Raw genomic sequence first — 14,651 nt, forward strand, 5'->3', positions numbered from 1 at the left:
CTAATATGCATCTGCATCTGCTTGCTGACCTCTTCACACCTACATGATGATAAGTAAATAAAGAATTTCTAATCAAAATTACTTAGGGTTCCTAGTCCTGCACTATATCCAACAAGAGCTGCTAGAAATGTATTTATTTGTGTGTTGGGTGAGAACAGGTTTGAATGTGACCGTAAATGCGTCCCAATTAAATGGTTGAAGAGTCTACTGATCTGCCCTGTTCCGATTCACACACAAGGAATGGCCAGTTGGGGAGATACTGAAGGACTGCTGGCATTCACGGTACAGCAATCAACACGAGTCATCAGAGAACAAAGTTAGAGGAAAAACAGGCAGAAAGAAGTTTCAGAATAGAAATGACTTGTGGAATGTTTGTATTCATTTAATTTGCTTGTAGCAGATTGTGGTTAAGGCGTTTGGAATATCTGGCACTGTTGTATTAAAATACTGTAAAGTTTGTGCTGTGAACTATAAGTAAAAGGTGGTTTACCTGACTGCATTAATAAGATCATGAAATACTAGTGCATTTGGGGCTGTTATGTGCTAGGACCAGGAGGGATCTATTTTTAATGAAAAAAGCAGCTCTTTTTTGAATTTGATATGGTACTTGTACATTAGTTGATATCAATGATCAATACAATAATTCAAAGCTATCCCTGGGGTTTTACTCAACCAGTAAATTTGTGTTCCATGTATCTTTTGTACCTTCTATTTTACTTTGCTAACATCTCTGAGTAAGCCTTGCTTTAAGGCATAGACATGAGGCAGACCACACAGAACTCACAGTGAGCCTGTCAATCAGTGGTAGGAACCAGGTAAGGCTTCATACCTTCAGCACTGTAGTCTGCTTATGTGTGTCCATTGCTTGTTTTGTGGATCCGGCCATTGTTTATTGAGTTTCTTGACTGTAAGCAAATAATTTTTCCCTTGGGTTTGAAGCTGTACAGTTTTATCGTTGGGGCCATCAGACATCCAGTGATATGGAATAAATTCATAGCAGGCAGCGGCGGATGAGAAAGAATGGAGCAGAATCATGGAAGGACATAATTGTAAAGACAAAGGGCATAAAAAAACAAGAATGGGAAATAGATGCGAAAATTAAAAATCGGATAGAAATACGCATTTAATTAGAGCACGACATCTCTCGAAAATGTCTCAACGCGTTTCACATTCAATAAATCACTTTGCAGTGCAGTGACCGTATTTATGTAGGTTAAAGAGAAGTAAAAGCTAAATACTGTGTGTCAATCGTTTCAGAAAATAAAAAAAGAAACAAATACAACACATTGAAGCAAGTGGAATAATGTTCGAGAATTAGAAGAGAGAAATCCAATCGTCAATCCTAATAAAATAAATGACAGAAGCATATTTCAATTTTGTATGTTCGTAGAGTGTACACACATCAGTAGGGGCCTCTGATTGAAGTACAGCATATTATTTTACGCGTTACAATATAACACTTGTTCTCTCTTTAATCTCCTTCCGTAGATTTTATTCATATTCTACAATGAGCAACTGAATAACCTTGTGATTGGATATACTTTCACCTCCTTTCCCAAGCCAGCAGCTGTCGGCTCACCATAACTGAAATTCCTAGAACCCAAGAAAATGAGTTACAAAATCCGGCAGTCCTTACATCTTTCAGCCTTTGCACGTGGCATACATCCATCTACCTTCTTTGTCGTTGAAAAGTTAAGAACGTAGACCGTAGGCTTCCGAAATTCTCCGTAAACATCTTCAGGATGAAAACCGTGGCACCCTGACATTGTCCTGTTATCATGGGGTTTAGCAGCCATGGTTGTTATGGTAATATTTTTGGAGTCTCGTAAACAGTTATTGGTGCTGCATCCTTGCAGCCCCTCTGTGGGACGGCGCAAACCCTTTGAAGATGCATAAAGTATTTTTTTAAAATCAGTTATGATACGGGTATTGCTGAGTATCTAAACAAACGCTGTTTCCAACGATCGTTGAGCATGAACATTTAATAATATATTCCAGTGCCCGGCGTTAGCCATTATATGTAGAGCAGTATTGGCTACAGATATGTGATAATCTGAACTTTATTCATATAATGATTTACAGTAACTTATATAACTTATACTGTTATTTTTATTCAATCATGGGATGTGAGCGTCGCTGGCATGGCCAGCATTTATTGCCCATCCCTAATTGCCCTTGAGAATGTGGTGGTGAGCCGCCTTCTTGAACCACTGCAGTCCGTGTGGTGAAGGTTCTCCCACAGTGCTGTTAGGTAGGGAGTTCCAAGATTTTGACCCAGCAATGATGAAGGAACTGTGATACATTTCCAAGTCAGGATGGTGTGTGATTTGGAGGGGAACATACAGGTGTTGGTGTTCCCATGTACCTGCTGCCCTTGTCCTTCTAGGTGGTAGAGGTCGCGGGTTTGGGAGGTGCTGTGGAAGAAGCCTTGGTGAGTTGCTGCAGTGCATCCTGTGGATGGCACACACCACAGACACTGTGCGCCGGTGGTGGAGGGAGTGAATGTTTAAGGTGGTGGATGGGGTGCCAATAAAACAGGCTGCTTTGTCCTGGATGGTGTCGAACTTCTTGAGTGTTGTTGGAGCTGCACTCATCTTGGCAAGTGGAGAGTATTCCATCACACTCCTGACTTGTGTCTTGTAGATGGTAGAAAGGCTTTGGGGAGTCAGGAGGTGAGTCACTCACTGCAGAATACCCAGCCTCTGACCTGCTCTTGTAGCCTCAGTATTTACGTGGCTGGTCCAGTTCAGTTTCTGATCAATAGTGACCTCCAGGATTATACTACTGATACTCCTGACAAACCGATATCTCTGTTTTGCGGTGTGCAACCCCTAACTCCGATTTATACTGCCGGCTGCACTTGCCATTAAGTTCAGAAGGGAATGCATATATACTCCCTGGACCGTTATTTTTTAACACCTTGAGAACGCGAGGCGCATGCTATTTCTCATAACATTAAGGTTGCATGTACACTGGCCATAGTGTGGGTGCCAAGTAATTTTGCCTCCCTGGAGGAAGGAATCTTACTCCGGTCAGGTCACGAAGCCAAACTAATTACAGCCTAAAAGAAAGATTCCATACTAAATTTAAAAAGTTCCCAGAAGGTCCGACCGACAGTAAGGGCATGTTTTAAAAACATGGATGAAGTTTTTACGCACCCTAAACAAAGCCTAAGTGCGCGAGACTATCTACTAAACATGATCTCACACCATCTGGCTTTTAGGAATGAGACTGGGACCAGACTTCAAGTTATGCTGCCATTCCCGTGACCATGCGTGTGGCAAAGTGCGTTGCATCGCAAAAGTGCGAGTATAATGATAGACTTAGAATGTAACATCACAAAATTCTTCGCCATTTTCCATAATTCAGATTTGCTTCATTATACAACAGAGGGGAACGTTTATACGTTTAAGAAATGGTCATCCTTGGATCTGGATGATTTTAGACCAGAATTTTATCGCGAATGGGGATCGGCTGTTTGGGAAGGGGATGGTGTGCGGTAAACTTAAAATGTTGGCATATTCTGGGAAACGTGTTGATAGTTAGTATTTTTGTTGGGTTGCATTTGGGTACGTATGCATTATGAGTTTGGTTTTATGATACGTATTTAATTTTATGTATATTTACTATAACATTAAAAAAAACTATTTGTCAATGTCTGTCAATGTTAAATGTATGTATCAAACAATATATGTGCAAGTATTGCAGAATTAATGCTGCGTCCTGATGTGTTTACAGCTTGTGCTCCAGATACACCGGTAATTGATTTACTTCAATCAATTGCAATATCGTTCGCTTTCATCTTTATTACTAGGTTATCCGTCTTCCTGCGTCTCAATTAATTGTGTAGCTTTATCAGCTGTAATTATTTTTCCTTTCTTGTCCCTGCAGTTATTATTCCATCCTTTTGAAATGTTATTGCAGCAATTTTAAATAAATATATTAATAATAAAAGGTCCCAGTAAATAGAAATTAATAGCATTCGTGTAAAAACGATGGAGCTACCTATCCAACCTTGCGATTACTTCCTTGTATGGTTCCTACTTGCTGGTATTGCTAATCCTTGCAGACGATCGTAAACATTTCAAGGTAATAAATAACAATGTTAATATTAACCAGCAAGCAGCTCTTGGTTCTTTTTACATTGTTGGAATTATCATTGTTGGAATTATCACTTCTGAAATAATCGCAATCAACTAACAATCATAAATGCCATCACCAAGATAAATGTGAGCACTGGGTAACTGCAATCGTCCTCGCGAAGGAAAAATAGTTGTATTGCCATCGTTAGTCGTTTACTTCAGGAGTGTGATGAACCAATGTTAGATTTTCATCCGAAACCCACCAGCGACAGAAATAGACACCTGCTAAGCATCCAAACCCGATTTCGTTTCAGCAGAGACATTTGTTTGAAAAAAAAATTGGCCCCTATTTCTCCAGTTCGACCTTTCGTTTGTAGTTATTTTTGTCTGATTAGGCTCCTGTGAAGCGCCTTGGACGTTTTGCTACGTTAAAGGCACCATATAAATACAAGTTGTTATGGTAGAGTTTTGAGGGAGGGGGAATTATTTGATACTGTGGTCGCGGCGGTACATAGCAAAACATAGCTTTACATTTTACTCCTTTTAACTGGATTTTATATCAATACCAGAACTGCACTCTATTGGGATTCGTAAATTGGCACCTTGCGGCAGAAACTGAACAGTATTTTATATTTTTGAAATATTGACCATCAATTCCTTACTATTTAAAATTGAGGGCATAGCGATCAGAATCGGCGATATTAACCCCTCCCCCCCACCAATGAGCAATGTGCTTATAAACAACAAGACATGGCCAGTTTTGTCAGTAAATTCAAGTCGCTGCAATAATAGAAAACAAGAGTAGATGCGTGTGTTGGGACATAGGAACCACGCGGAGTTGCTTAAAAAACTGTAATAGATTCATTAGTTCAGAAATGATTTTTAAAGGAGTTATATGTTCAAGGTTCCGTTTTTAGAAAAGAATCAAGAAATGCGCTGTGATATTTAATTAATTAAATATAAATTAAATATAAAGTAATTCCAGGTTTAATTGTTGCGGCAGGTCGGTTGTGGATTAAGCTCGATGACCACAAGATATCGTGTTCTTGAAAGATTTGCAGTAGATTTATTACATTAAATTACACAAATAAATAAGAACGATTTCTGCAGGTGCCAATGCGATGCTCAGAATACTTTTTCATTCAGTGTAGAGGGTGCTGCTAATCTGTACACTGCAATGCATGTTATACACTTTGCAAAATCAACATCGGCGATCAACTCATGAATTTTTGTTTTTTGGATCACTTCTTCCAGAACATTTTGCGCTGTAATAATACGAATAAAAATTATAATTATATCTCTAGTATCAAGCGGGTGCAGTTGAAGTCCTCCGGCAGTCAACTTGGGAACGTTAACTAATCCTGATGGAGTCAGGAGAAGAAAAGGCAAACATTTAATTTTTTAATAAATATTTCAGCACACTGCATACCTGAGAAAATATAAATAAATATAAGCTATGCAAAGACATATGCAATGAATCAAATCTATTTATATACACAGCGATATATATATCCATGTATAACGATGTCAACACTTATAAAATGATTACAGTACAACAAAAATCAAATGCACAAAATTAAAATTCAGAATACTATTTTCAGACAAATTAACGATGTTAACGATTATATGAATTTAGACACTAAAATATCCCCACCATTTGGACCTCTCTGGGATAGACATTTGAATTTCCATAAAACTTATTCGAGCTCAAGCAGCGTGGTATAGCCGGCGGGAAGTCCCCAATGGTTATTAATTCCTCCGTCCTCCCCTCCCCTCAATACACCAGTTTCAGAATGAATCCGATTAAATATTCAATCACAAACTGCTGCGTGAGTCAGTCCACCACATTAAGCAAAAGCAAATTACATTTTCGCCTGTGTGATTTAACAGATTTGAAGAGCAATGTAACTAACTAGGAATAATCAAGGTCTAGAAATATTTAGTGTAAGTCCCAGCTGTGGACCCAGTTTTTAAACTGTCTACAGACTCCAGCTGATTGTACACTGTTTTCCAAATTTTATTTGAAATATTAAGCGAAGATGAGTCAGAAACTGAACATAATTAAAGGTTTTCAAAAAAAACCCAAGGAAATAAACAACCTTAATTTGAAAACAAGCAGATATTCCCCAGGGGCCACTTTGATTTAGATCGTTTAAATGTACTTTTACCCTTCAACTTACCCTCCCTCTCTTACTCACGCAGGTTTTGTTTTGTCTTTTGTGCTCCTGGTCACAGTTCTGGGAGCTCCCAGCGCAATGCAGAAAGTGAACCCGTACTAATATAGTACCTAGGTCTGACCCAAGCCCACACTTAAATCTGGAACCCAGAAGAAGACTCATCTCCCCACTTCAACTGTCTGCAATTATTTCGAGTAATTTCCAAAAGCATGTTTTACCAGTAATTGGTTTACTGGTGTTCTCACGTATAACCCAGCCTAAATACACAGTGTAGATGTTACGTGGTTACGAATGCTGGAGGGAAAGATTGCCGTACATTGTTAACACTGCTTCAGTTCAGATCTTCTAATGTTTATCCATTTTTATAAACCTCCCCTTATCCTCTGTAATTAACATCAAGGAATCAAAAAATTAAATACAACATTAGCGATAATTATTTTAGCAACCAATTATACTGTAAAAAGTATACAAGGTGAAAAAATAGCAACACGCAGTTTACTGAATGAAAGAACACAAAATAATTTGTTTCCTGTTGTGCTATCTTCTAGGCCAAAAAGTCGTTACAGAGACTCGTTGCACTGATTTCACAGGGGGCCTATAAATAAAAAAAATAACACGGGGAAGGGCGTCAAATTTAATCAATAATATTTTAGTAAATATTGCTCCATGGCCCGCATTTATTCACAATCACGAACTGAGTGAAACACAATTCATTAGCATTGGAACTAGTCTATTTTTTAAAAAAAACATTTATCTCGATGTTTCGTTCAAAACACATACTTAAAAATAGCAGTAAAATTAATCTACGTTTCCAAACGACTGTCGAAATGCAAAAAAAATAAAATTGAAGGTTTTGTTTGGAATCACGACACAATAATCTCGAGCAAATATCATGACTGATTTTACAATAACAATCTCAATCAAAAGAGTCAAACTACCATACTGTTCATAATTTATGGGGCGCTTGGGGAAACCACTCGATCTTGTCAACACAAAGGCGATCTCAACGTACATTGAAAGCCAGGTTGCTCCGTCCTTGGGTCAACCTGTCGTTGTGAACAGTTCGAAGAATTACACTAAACTGCCAGAAGCACACGTTGCACATTCGATTTTTGAAAAACTTTTTTTTTGTTGAAAATAATCTTCAAACATCACTGAACGGTATGTTCCTAACGGCAGAGTCGCAGTCTTCACTGCAACCAGTTTAACGCTTTATTTTTCTCTCTGTAATCGAGATTTAATGTATCTCTGCATCAACCTGACTTTACAAAGGAGTCAGATTGTGGTAAAATGTTCACGATAGCGGTGTGAAACTGAAAGCGCAGACCTGTCGCTGCTCTTTGAAATTCCTTTGCAATGTAACCACGTGGAAACAGATGGAAGGGCCGGTCAACTGGAGAATAAATGGACAACTTTTGTATAACGTGCATACAAATAAATAGAATGTAAAGCAATGGGAAGAGTTACGAACTTACAGAGAAGAGATAGTTTACTGTAATTTTCGATGTTATTAAATTTGTATATTTATTGGGGGAAAAAACAGTCCACTCACCCCGATGTGCAAGTTGAGGTAAAGATCATTTGGTTTGATTCTTCTGAAGGCTAGCGACGCTCGAATACAATTTTAACAGAAACAATTCGATCTGGCGCCGACTGCCAGTAATCCTTCACAGCTGGTTTGGAGTCCTCACCCCCCCCCCCCCCTTAGACTTCATTTCTTAAACGTTTTCCTTTTAATCCTGCAAACTGAAATTCAATCTCTAAAAAAAATCAGGTGTCTGGCCGCGGGCGCTTGGGATTTATGTCACTCCAATCCGCCCCCCACCCCCCTCCCCCGCAACCAACCCACCCTTTATTTATGCTTTGGTCACTTTAAGGCTTGAACCTGCTGCTACTGATCCCAATGTTACTTTACCTGCATTCTATGTTCATTGTTAATGGATCTCACATCTCACAAAGAGTCGAAGCAAATAACGGAACGAACCTTTCAGTTACAGTTGGGCTTGGGTTGTGGATTAGAAGCTTTGCTCCGACTCTTTCTTATCCAGACCTGCCGGGATGTTAGACAACGCACCACAGTCTAATACACATCTAGTCAACGTCAAACTTATAAATATTTTTTTTTAAAACACTGCTTTTACTTAAAAGCTTGAAGTTTTGTGCACTTATTTACAGTATATTTCCTTTTACAGATGATTAGTCTATGATCTGTAAATTCGTATCTAGTAATAAGTTTCGTTTTGCAAATTCAAGCATGTGAATAGACACAGGAGGAATACTCGTGTTGCTATTTCTCTATTGAATTATCTATTGAGTCTTACATATGCTATAGAAAACGTCAAGCCAACAACCCCCGGTCTCTGCGTATTACAATAATCAGGCTAATAAAAACACGGTGCTCGGAGGAAAAGTTCTATTACATTACTTTCTCGACTTCAAAACTAATTGACAAAACCCAACAGGAAAGAGATAGATTTAAGGGGGTGGGGGGGGGGGGGGGAGGGGGCATTTTCTAATAAATTGCTTCGCGTGAACCGTTTAAATGCTAGACTTTACACAAGGTAACGATCCGTGAGGAAAAAGGTTGACATCGATGAACGAGGTGGAACAAATTATTTTTCTGCACCAACATAAACCGTATCATCTGAAAAAAAATCATTTTTAAAACTAAATCTTGGGCGGCGTTTCGTTACTATTTACGATGCCAAATTATGAACGATTTGTGTTTTATATATTGGATTCTGGGCTTTAATTAAAATTTCAATATCATTTTCAAAACAATGAAACTCCATTGCATCCGAGTCCATTACTTTCCAATCAGTCTCACTATAATTCCAATTTCTGCTAGTCTTGTAGGTTAGTGTCAGCTCCTGAGACGAAAAACCAAGTGCCTGTTATCATTCTTTATTAGTGTTAACCTTTTGTGGGCATTTGACGGTGGCTAAAGGTGGATTTTTGAAAGCGTTACATTTTTGTGATTGGATTCGCTGTTACCCGGTCACGGTTATATCTTTACACACTTGCGAATTAATATCGTTTTCCAAAGCATGCGGTCGAAGAAATATTTTAAAGCTTTTTCCTGATAAACTGTGGTACAAGATTACAACTGGGCGTGAAATTTATAAATAGAACACATGTATAAAAATGCAATCTATGCACATTGTTCAGCACGGTTAGAATAGAAACAGCTTGATATCTTACTGGTACCAAAAACCGCGGGCCCTACTTAAACAGGACCACGAGGAGTTGGGTCACTATTATTATGGACTGCATTTAACTTGCAGCCTAGATGTGCTATTGTAATACTTTTTCCTCTGAGAGATTTTTGTTCTGAGGAGCGGGGGTGGAGAGAAATCAGATTCATCCAGATAATTTTCTTTTAAATGTTTTCAGATTTTATTACAGCAATCTACACTGTACAACCCTGCTTCCGAAATGCCACCAGGAAGATAAATCGGTCATCGTTTTTGACATTGACCGGAAGTGGAGACATAGCAAAGATAGTTCAGCTTTTAAAACATATATAGATAATATTTATACTCTCCGTTGGGGTTTTAAAAAATCTATCCAGTTAAAAGCAATTCTAAGTAAAAACACAGTCATTTTTTATAGCATGCTATTTTTAAAAATTCGAGTTATTTTCATTTTTGGGTGAAATCATCCCAGACTAGAGGTAGGTTTTCTTTGCTGTGGAGTTGGGAATGACGGTAATTTATAACATTCCTTCATCTGAAGTACAGCAATAGACATGCAATTTTTTTTGTTTAAACATGTTTTAAACTTTATATTTATCAATGTATTGCAACGTGTAACAATAATAGAATTGATTTCTATATATACACAAATCCACTTTCAATTGTTCAGTATTAATAGTAAACTTAAGCTTAAAAAAACTTTCACGGATACCCAAAGTACAGCATCCAACTGAATATTTTAAAAAATCGCACTCAAGTTCTTGCAATTAAATATGTTTTTCTGAGAATTGAACAGAATGGTGTTTGAAATCCAGGAGAGTGGCAACCCGCACGCGCCATTAAAATGTTGCAATAAAATTCTATTTTACTGGAGCTTTTTTCCCCCCTTTGAGTCTGCATCAAATGTCCAGTCATTTTGCATATTACACGGGTCTGTCAACTGCGTATTGACAGGCATTAAGACTAGAACCTGGATTTTGCAAACTGCTGTATCCAAAGCTGCTGTGTTGTTTGGGTTTCAGTCTGAGACTAGTAAGGCCAGGGTTACAAGTGTCTCGGTAAACATAAGGAGGAGTCGGTGGTGCATACGGGCAGGCAGCCGAGGACATGGCTGAATTGAGAGAGGAACTGTTGAGATTATTAATGTTACTAAGGCTCGAGCCTGGCATTCCTGGTACAGCCGAATGCACCATAGTGGACTGCATTGTCATGGAGGAGATGGCGCTTGGAGCAGAGAACATAGATTGAGAAGACAATGGGTTCATGGAGCTGAGAAATGGGAAGCTTTTGGAGGACAGCGGGCCTGGGGCCAGGCTCTTGGTCGCCCAGTTGTTGTAACTGTAACCGGCGTACATGTCATCGTAAGGCTGCATCAGGCCGTTAAACTGCGGCATAAATCCATTTTTACACAAATCCACCTGCTGATTGCGTTCCCTCTTCCTCCATTTTGCTCTACGGTTCTTAAACCAAACCTATAGAGGAAGACAATGACCAGGCAGAATTAAAAAAACCATCTCAATATGTTGTATTCATATACACTGTACTAGGCTGTCAGTAATAGAGCAACAAGAAATAAAAAACTGCTTCTTCTGCTTAAAACAAGCGAAATCGCAGACACAAATCACAGAGTTTGGCAGTTCACAGATTTTTTAAAAAGTAAAAATTGTTTAAACTTATGAGTGCGTGCACCAAACACCTTCACTGTATTCCTTTCTATAGTTCTTTTATGGACTTGTGTTAGAAGCGTGACTTGAGTATGGACACTCCGGACGAAGAGATCACAAACGGCGTACGACTATCAAATGATGCAAATATTCAGAAGAAACCCATCGATTTGAAACAGTTAGAGATATAAACAGAAGCCAACAAATTGTAGTTTATTTTTGTGCAATTCGACATTCCATTCAAAGTACTGCTAAAATCCTTTTTTCAAAAAAATCCAATCGCTTGGCTCTTGTTTCCATCTCTTTTATTTAAAGGGTTTCCTTTTGAAATACATCGTGGTTTGCTGTCCGTGCTCTTATCTGTTTATAGAGAGGGTTAAATCTGATAAGCACCAACATGGTTGATTCTGAATTTTATTAAACTGATCTCCGGGCGCACTGAAAAAGGGTTAAAAGGTGAGTTTCAGAGAAACGGCTTTCCTTCCTTTCTAGAACTGTCCACTATTCTGATCTGAAACCGTCTGTCTGTTTCATAATGCAACATATTTCGATTCCTCTGAAAGTAGAACATTGTAAAGTTCATCGTTACTGACCTCCCCACCCCACGGCGACTATTGTTATTACTAAAATCATTGCACTACTGATAAAGCTCTTTTTTGTTTCCGGAAAAAAAGGCAACGTTGAACAAAATTAATTTTCCCCAGTAAAAAAAAACATATGTAAACGCATAATTAATTCTAATTAATGAACGTCTGGCAGGACAATACAGGATTGTTGTAGCAGCAATATAAAGAGCACCAACCGACGAAACCCACCCGATTTGCATAATCATATTTTATTTATATAAATGAGATAAGGAGACCAGCATGAGGTTCTTGAATAATTCTATTTTCAATGACAGCGTTTCCCATGGATCTTCCAGTAAGCTGTATTTATGTAGAAAATAAATCAATGATCCTATAATTATGCAAGCTCTTTTTAATCTAATGGGCTGTTCTGCTATTCTTATTGTTGCAAAATTAATAGAAAATGACGTTCAAATTAACTGGATAACTATTAGTTTTAGGGAATGTTATAAGGTTGCGTAATAGCAGGGTTAACAGAAGTTGCAAAACATTTGAGTCTAATTTTACGGTCTGAAAAATACTAGACAATGGGGTTATTGTCAGTATTTCACGTGAAAACATACTGAGACTGTATAGGTGCTCATTACCCGCTTACTAACACACACAGTTTGTAAGCACCGTGAGCTCAGTTTGGCTTGTAGGAATACAAGTATGTTCCCTATCAGTGGTTTCTTACATCTATACAGCTGACACTGCAAATGTTTGGAACACATTAAAACTTGTCTGGTTACCAGTCAACAGAGTTCTCAGGGACAAACACATGAGTTTATTTAAAGACAAAGTGCATGATGTAATCATTTTATGTGGATTATAATATAATATTCGTGCCCATTGATCTTCATTACCAGGGCTTCCACGAACATGCGCTTTGAGAGCTCAGACAGTTTACTCTGATTAAATATTCTTAATAAATCCTCGGGACATTATTGGAGTTCGAATAGAGCTCTAAAAGGAAGTCATGTTGAGAAAATCAATTAAATTTTCATGTTCCACATTTTATTATAAATGGCGCTGATTGTCTGAACCGAATTACTCAGGTTTCTGTTATACTTTATTTGGGGCCATAGCACGGTGACTGTCCTGTATGATTGATCCCCATATCACTACTATAACAACATACTGGTCTACCTCGCTTCATTATCTCATAAGCATTATTGCACCAAATATATTATTTCCATATATAAGGCACTTTAATTCCACATTATTTATATGATGCCAATCTCATAAAATACTGGGATACTTAATACTTATACACATCTACCCATATGTCTAACATTTTGAACAACACTTTAATTGTAGAATGGACAATTGATATGGTCATAGTGAAGTCTAGATCCCTAGTTGTGCAATTTAATCCTTGATACTATCAGCCTTCTGTCAGTATTTTTTTTATATAAATGGAACTAATCAAGAGGTTAACGATACTCACTCTAACCCTGGCCTCGGTAAGGTTCGTCCAAACGGCGATCTCCTCTCTCATTGACATGTCTGGGTATCGGTTCCTCTGGAAGGTTGCTTCCAGTTCCTGAAGTTGCTGGCTGGTGAAATGAGTTCTCTGACGTCTCTGCCTTTTCTTCTTGGATGGATCGTCTGTATTACAATCTTCTAATTTGTTCTGCATCGGTTTTTCTTTATCTACAAAACACATAGATATGCAACATTTGCACATTACAATAACCCGGCCAGATCCTGATAAAAAGCGGTGGTACAATTGCCAAAGAAAACAATTAACTGTTATGGATACAGTGGGTTTATCAGTGATCATATGGCATCAAAATACGAGACTGACTAACGTGTGAAACTGGCAATAGCAATGAGGGATCGTTAAAAGATAATTATTTACAGTGGCCAGATGTCAATATTATTATCCTTAAGATTGCGCTGTTTAGGAATCGCTCTTGCACTTGTAATTGTTTCAAGGCACGCGGATTATTGGAAGGAAGAAAACATTTCATAAAACACTACACGGTTCGTGTTAATTTATACGCGGTTAGTGTTAATTTATACATGATTAATATTCATTAATACACTGACGGTTCAGAGCATAAAACTTTGTTAAAGATTCATCTCTGACAAACACACTGATCAACAAGGAGCAATTCGCAAACAGCCCAAAAACGGCAGTCAAGTGTGCAGCACGTAAACCTGTTTCATTCTGTCACTCTGTCAACGAACTGGGTTAAACATTAACGTTTAACATTTAACAGAACTAAATGTGCTTTTGTGATGACAGCTTTTATCCCTCGATCATGTGTATACATCTCGCTTTATAACGTAACGAACAGACCGAGGGAAGGTAAAAATAGCTTCACTGAAATCTGATTATTTTACTTTTGGATTTAAATATATTATTCCTTTCATTTCCACACAAGGGGCAAACACTAATAAATCTTGGCGTCTGGCTTTATTCCGGAGACTTGATATCAGAGACGGCTGGTAGGTCATTTTCTCCCTCCCGAGCACTCCTTGTACCAACATAAGGAACTCAGTGCATCCTTTACCTGCAGTCTCAGTGTCCGAGGACTCGCTAGCCGTGTTTTCTGACCGTTCTCTGCTTTCACACGACCTCAGCAAAGGGAAACTAGAAGCAGCCATGTCATAAGGAGCCTGGGGTCTTCCGCTTTCAGCTAGTCGCTCCACATTCATGGCACCTTTAAAAACAGTTCACCGTTCTTTTACTATTTCATCGATTTTTCTTTTAATTTTAAATCCACAGGATAAGATCCGAATGTTCAGATAAAAGAAATGTATATTTGTTTCGTTCAATAAATCATGGTGCCTTTTCTAACAGTCAGGCTGAGTGCTTCAGCCGAACTTATGAAGCCTGTGTGGATTGTGTTAGGGAGGCAGGAGCTGGATTTGTATACTGTGCCGAGGGCAGGAATGACCCGCCTGGATAAGGTGGCGG

At 38.4% G+C, this 14,651-nt stretch overlaps 1 protein-coding gene across 1 annotated transcript in view; it reads right to left on the bottom strand.

The window, feature by feature from the left end:
- Positions 1–9,631: 9,631 nt before the first annotated feature.
- The window catches only part of pitx1 (paired-like homeodomain 1), a 38,274-nt gene continuing 33,254 nt past the window's right edge, over positions 9,632–14,651 (bottom strand). The window contains exons 3-5 of the mRNA XM_067995815.1: positions 14,245–14,394; positions 13,173–13,378; positions 9,632–10,925 (exon numbers count right to left, since the gene is read on the bottom strand). Of these exons, the coding sequence (XP_067851916.1) occupies positions 10,377–10,925; positions 13,173–13,378; positions 14,245–14,394 (905 nt within the window). The 3' untranslated portion in view covers positions 9,632–10,376. The remainder of the gene's footprint in view (positions 10,926–13,172; positions 13,379–14,244; positions 14,395–14,651) is intronic.

This window comes from Heptranchias perlo, chromosome 14 (assembly GCF_035084215.1).
Source record: "Heptranchias perlo isolate sHepPer1 chromosome 14, sHepPer1.hap1, whole genome shotgun sequence".
Lineage (NCBI taxonomy): Eukaryota > Metazoa > Chordata > Chondrichthyes > Hexanchiformes > Hexanchidae > Heptranchias > Heptranchias perlo.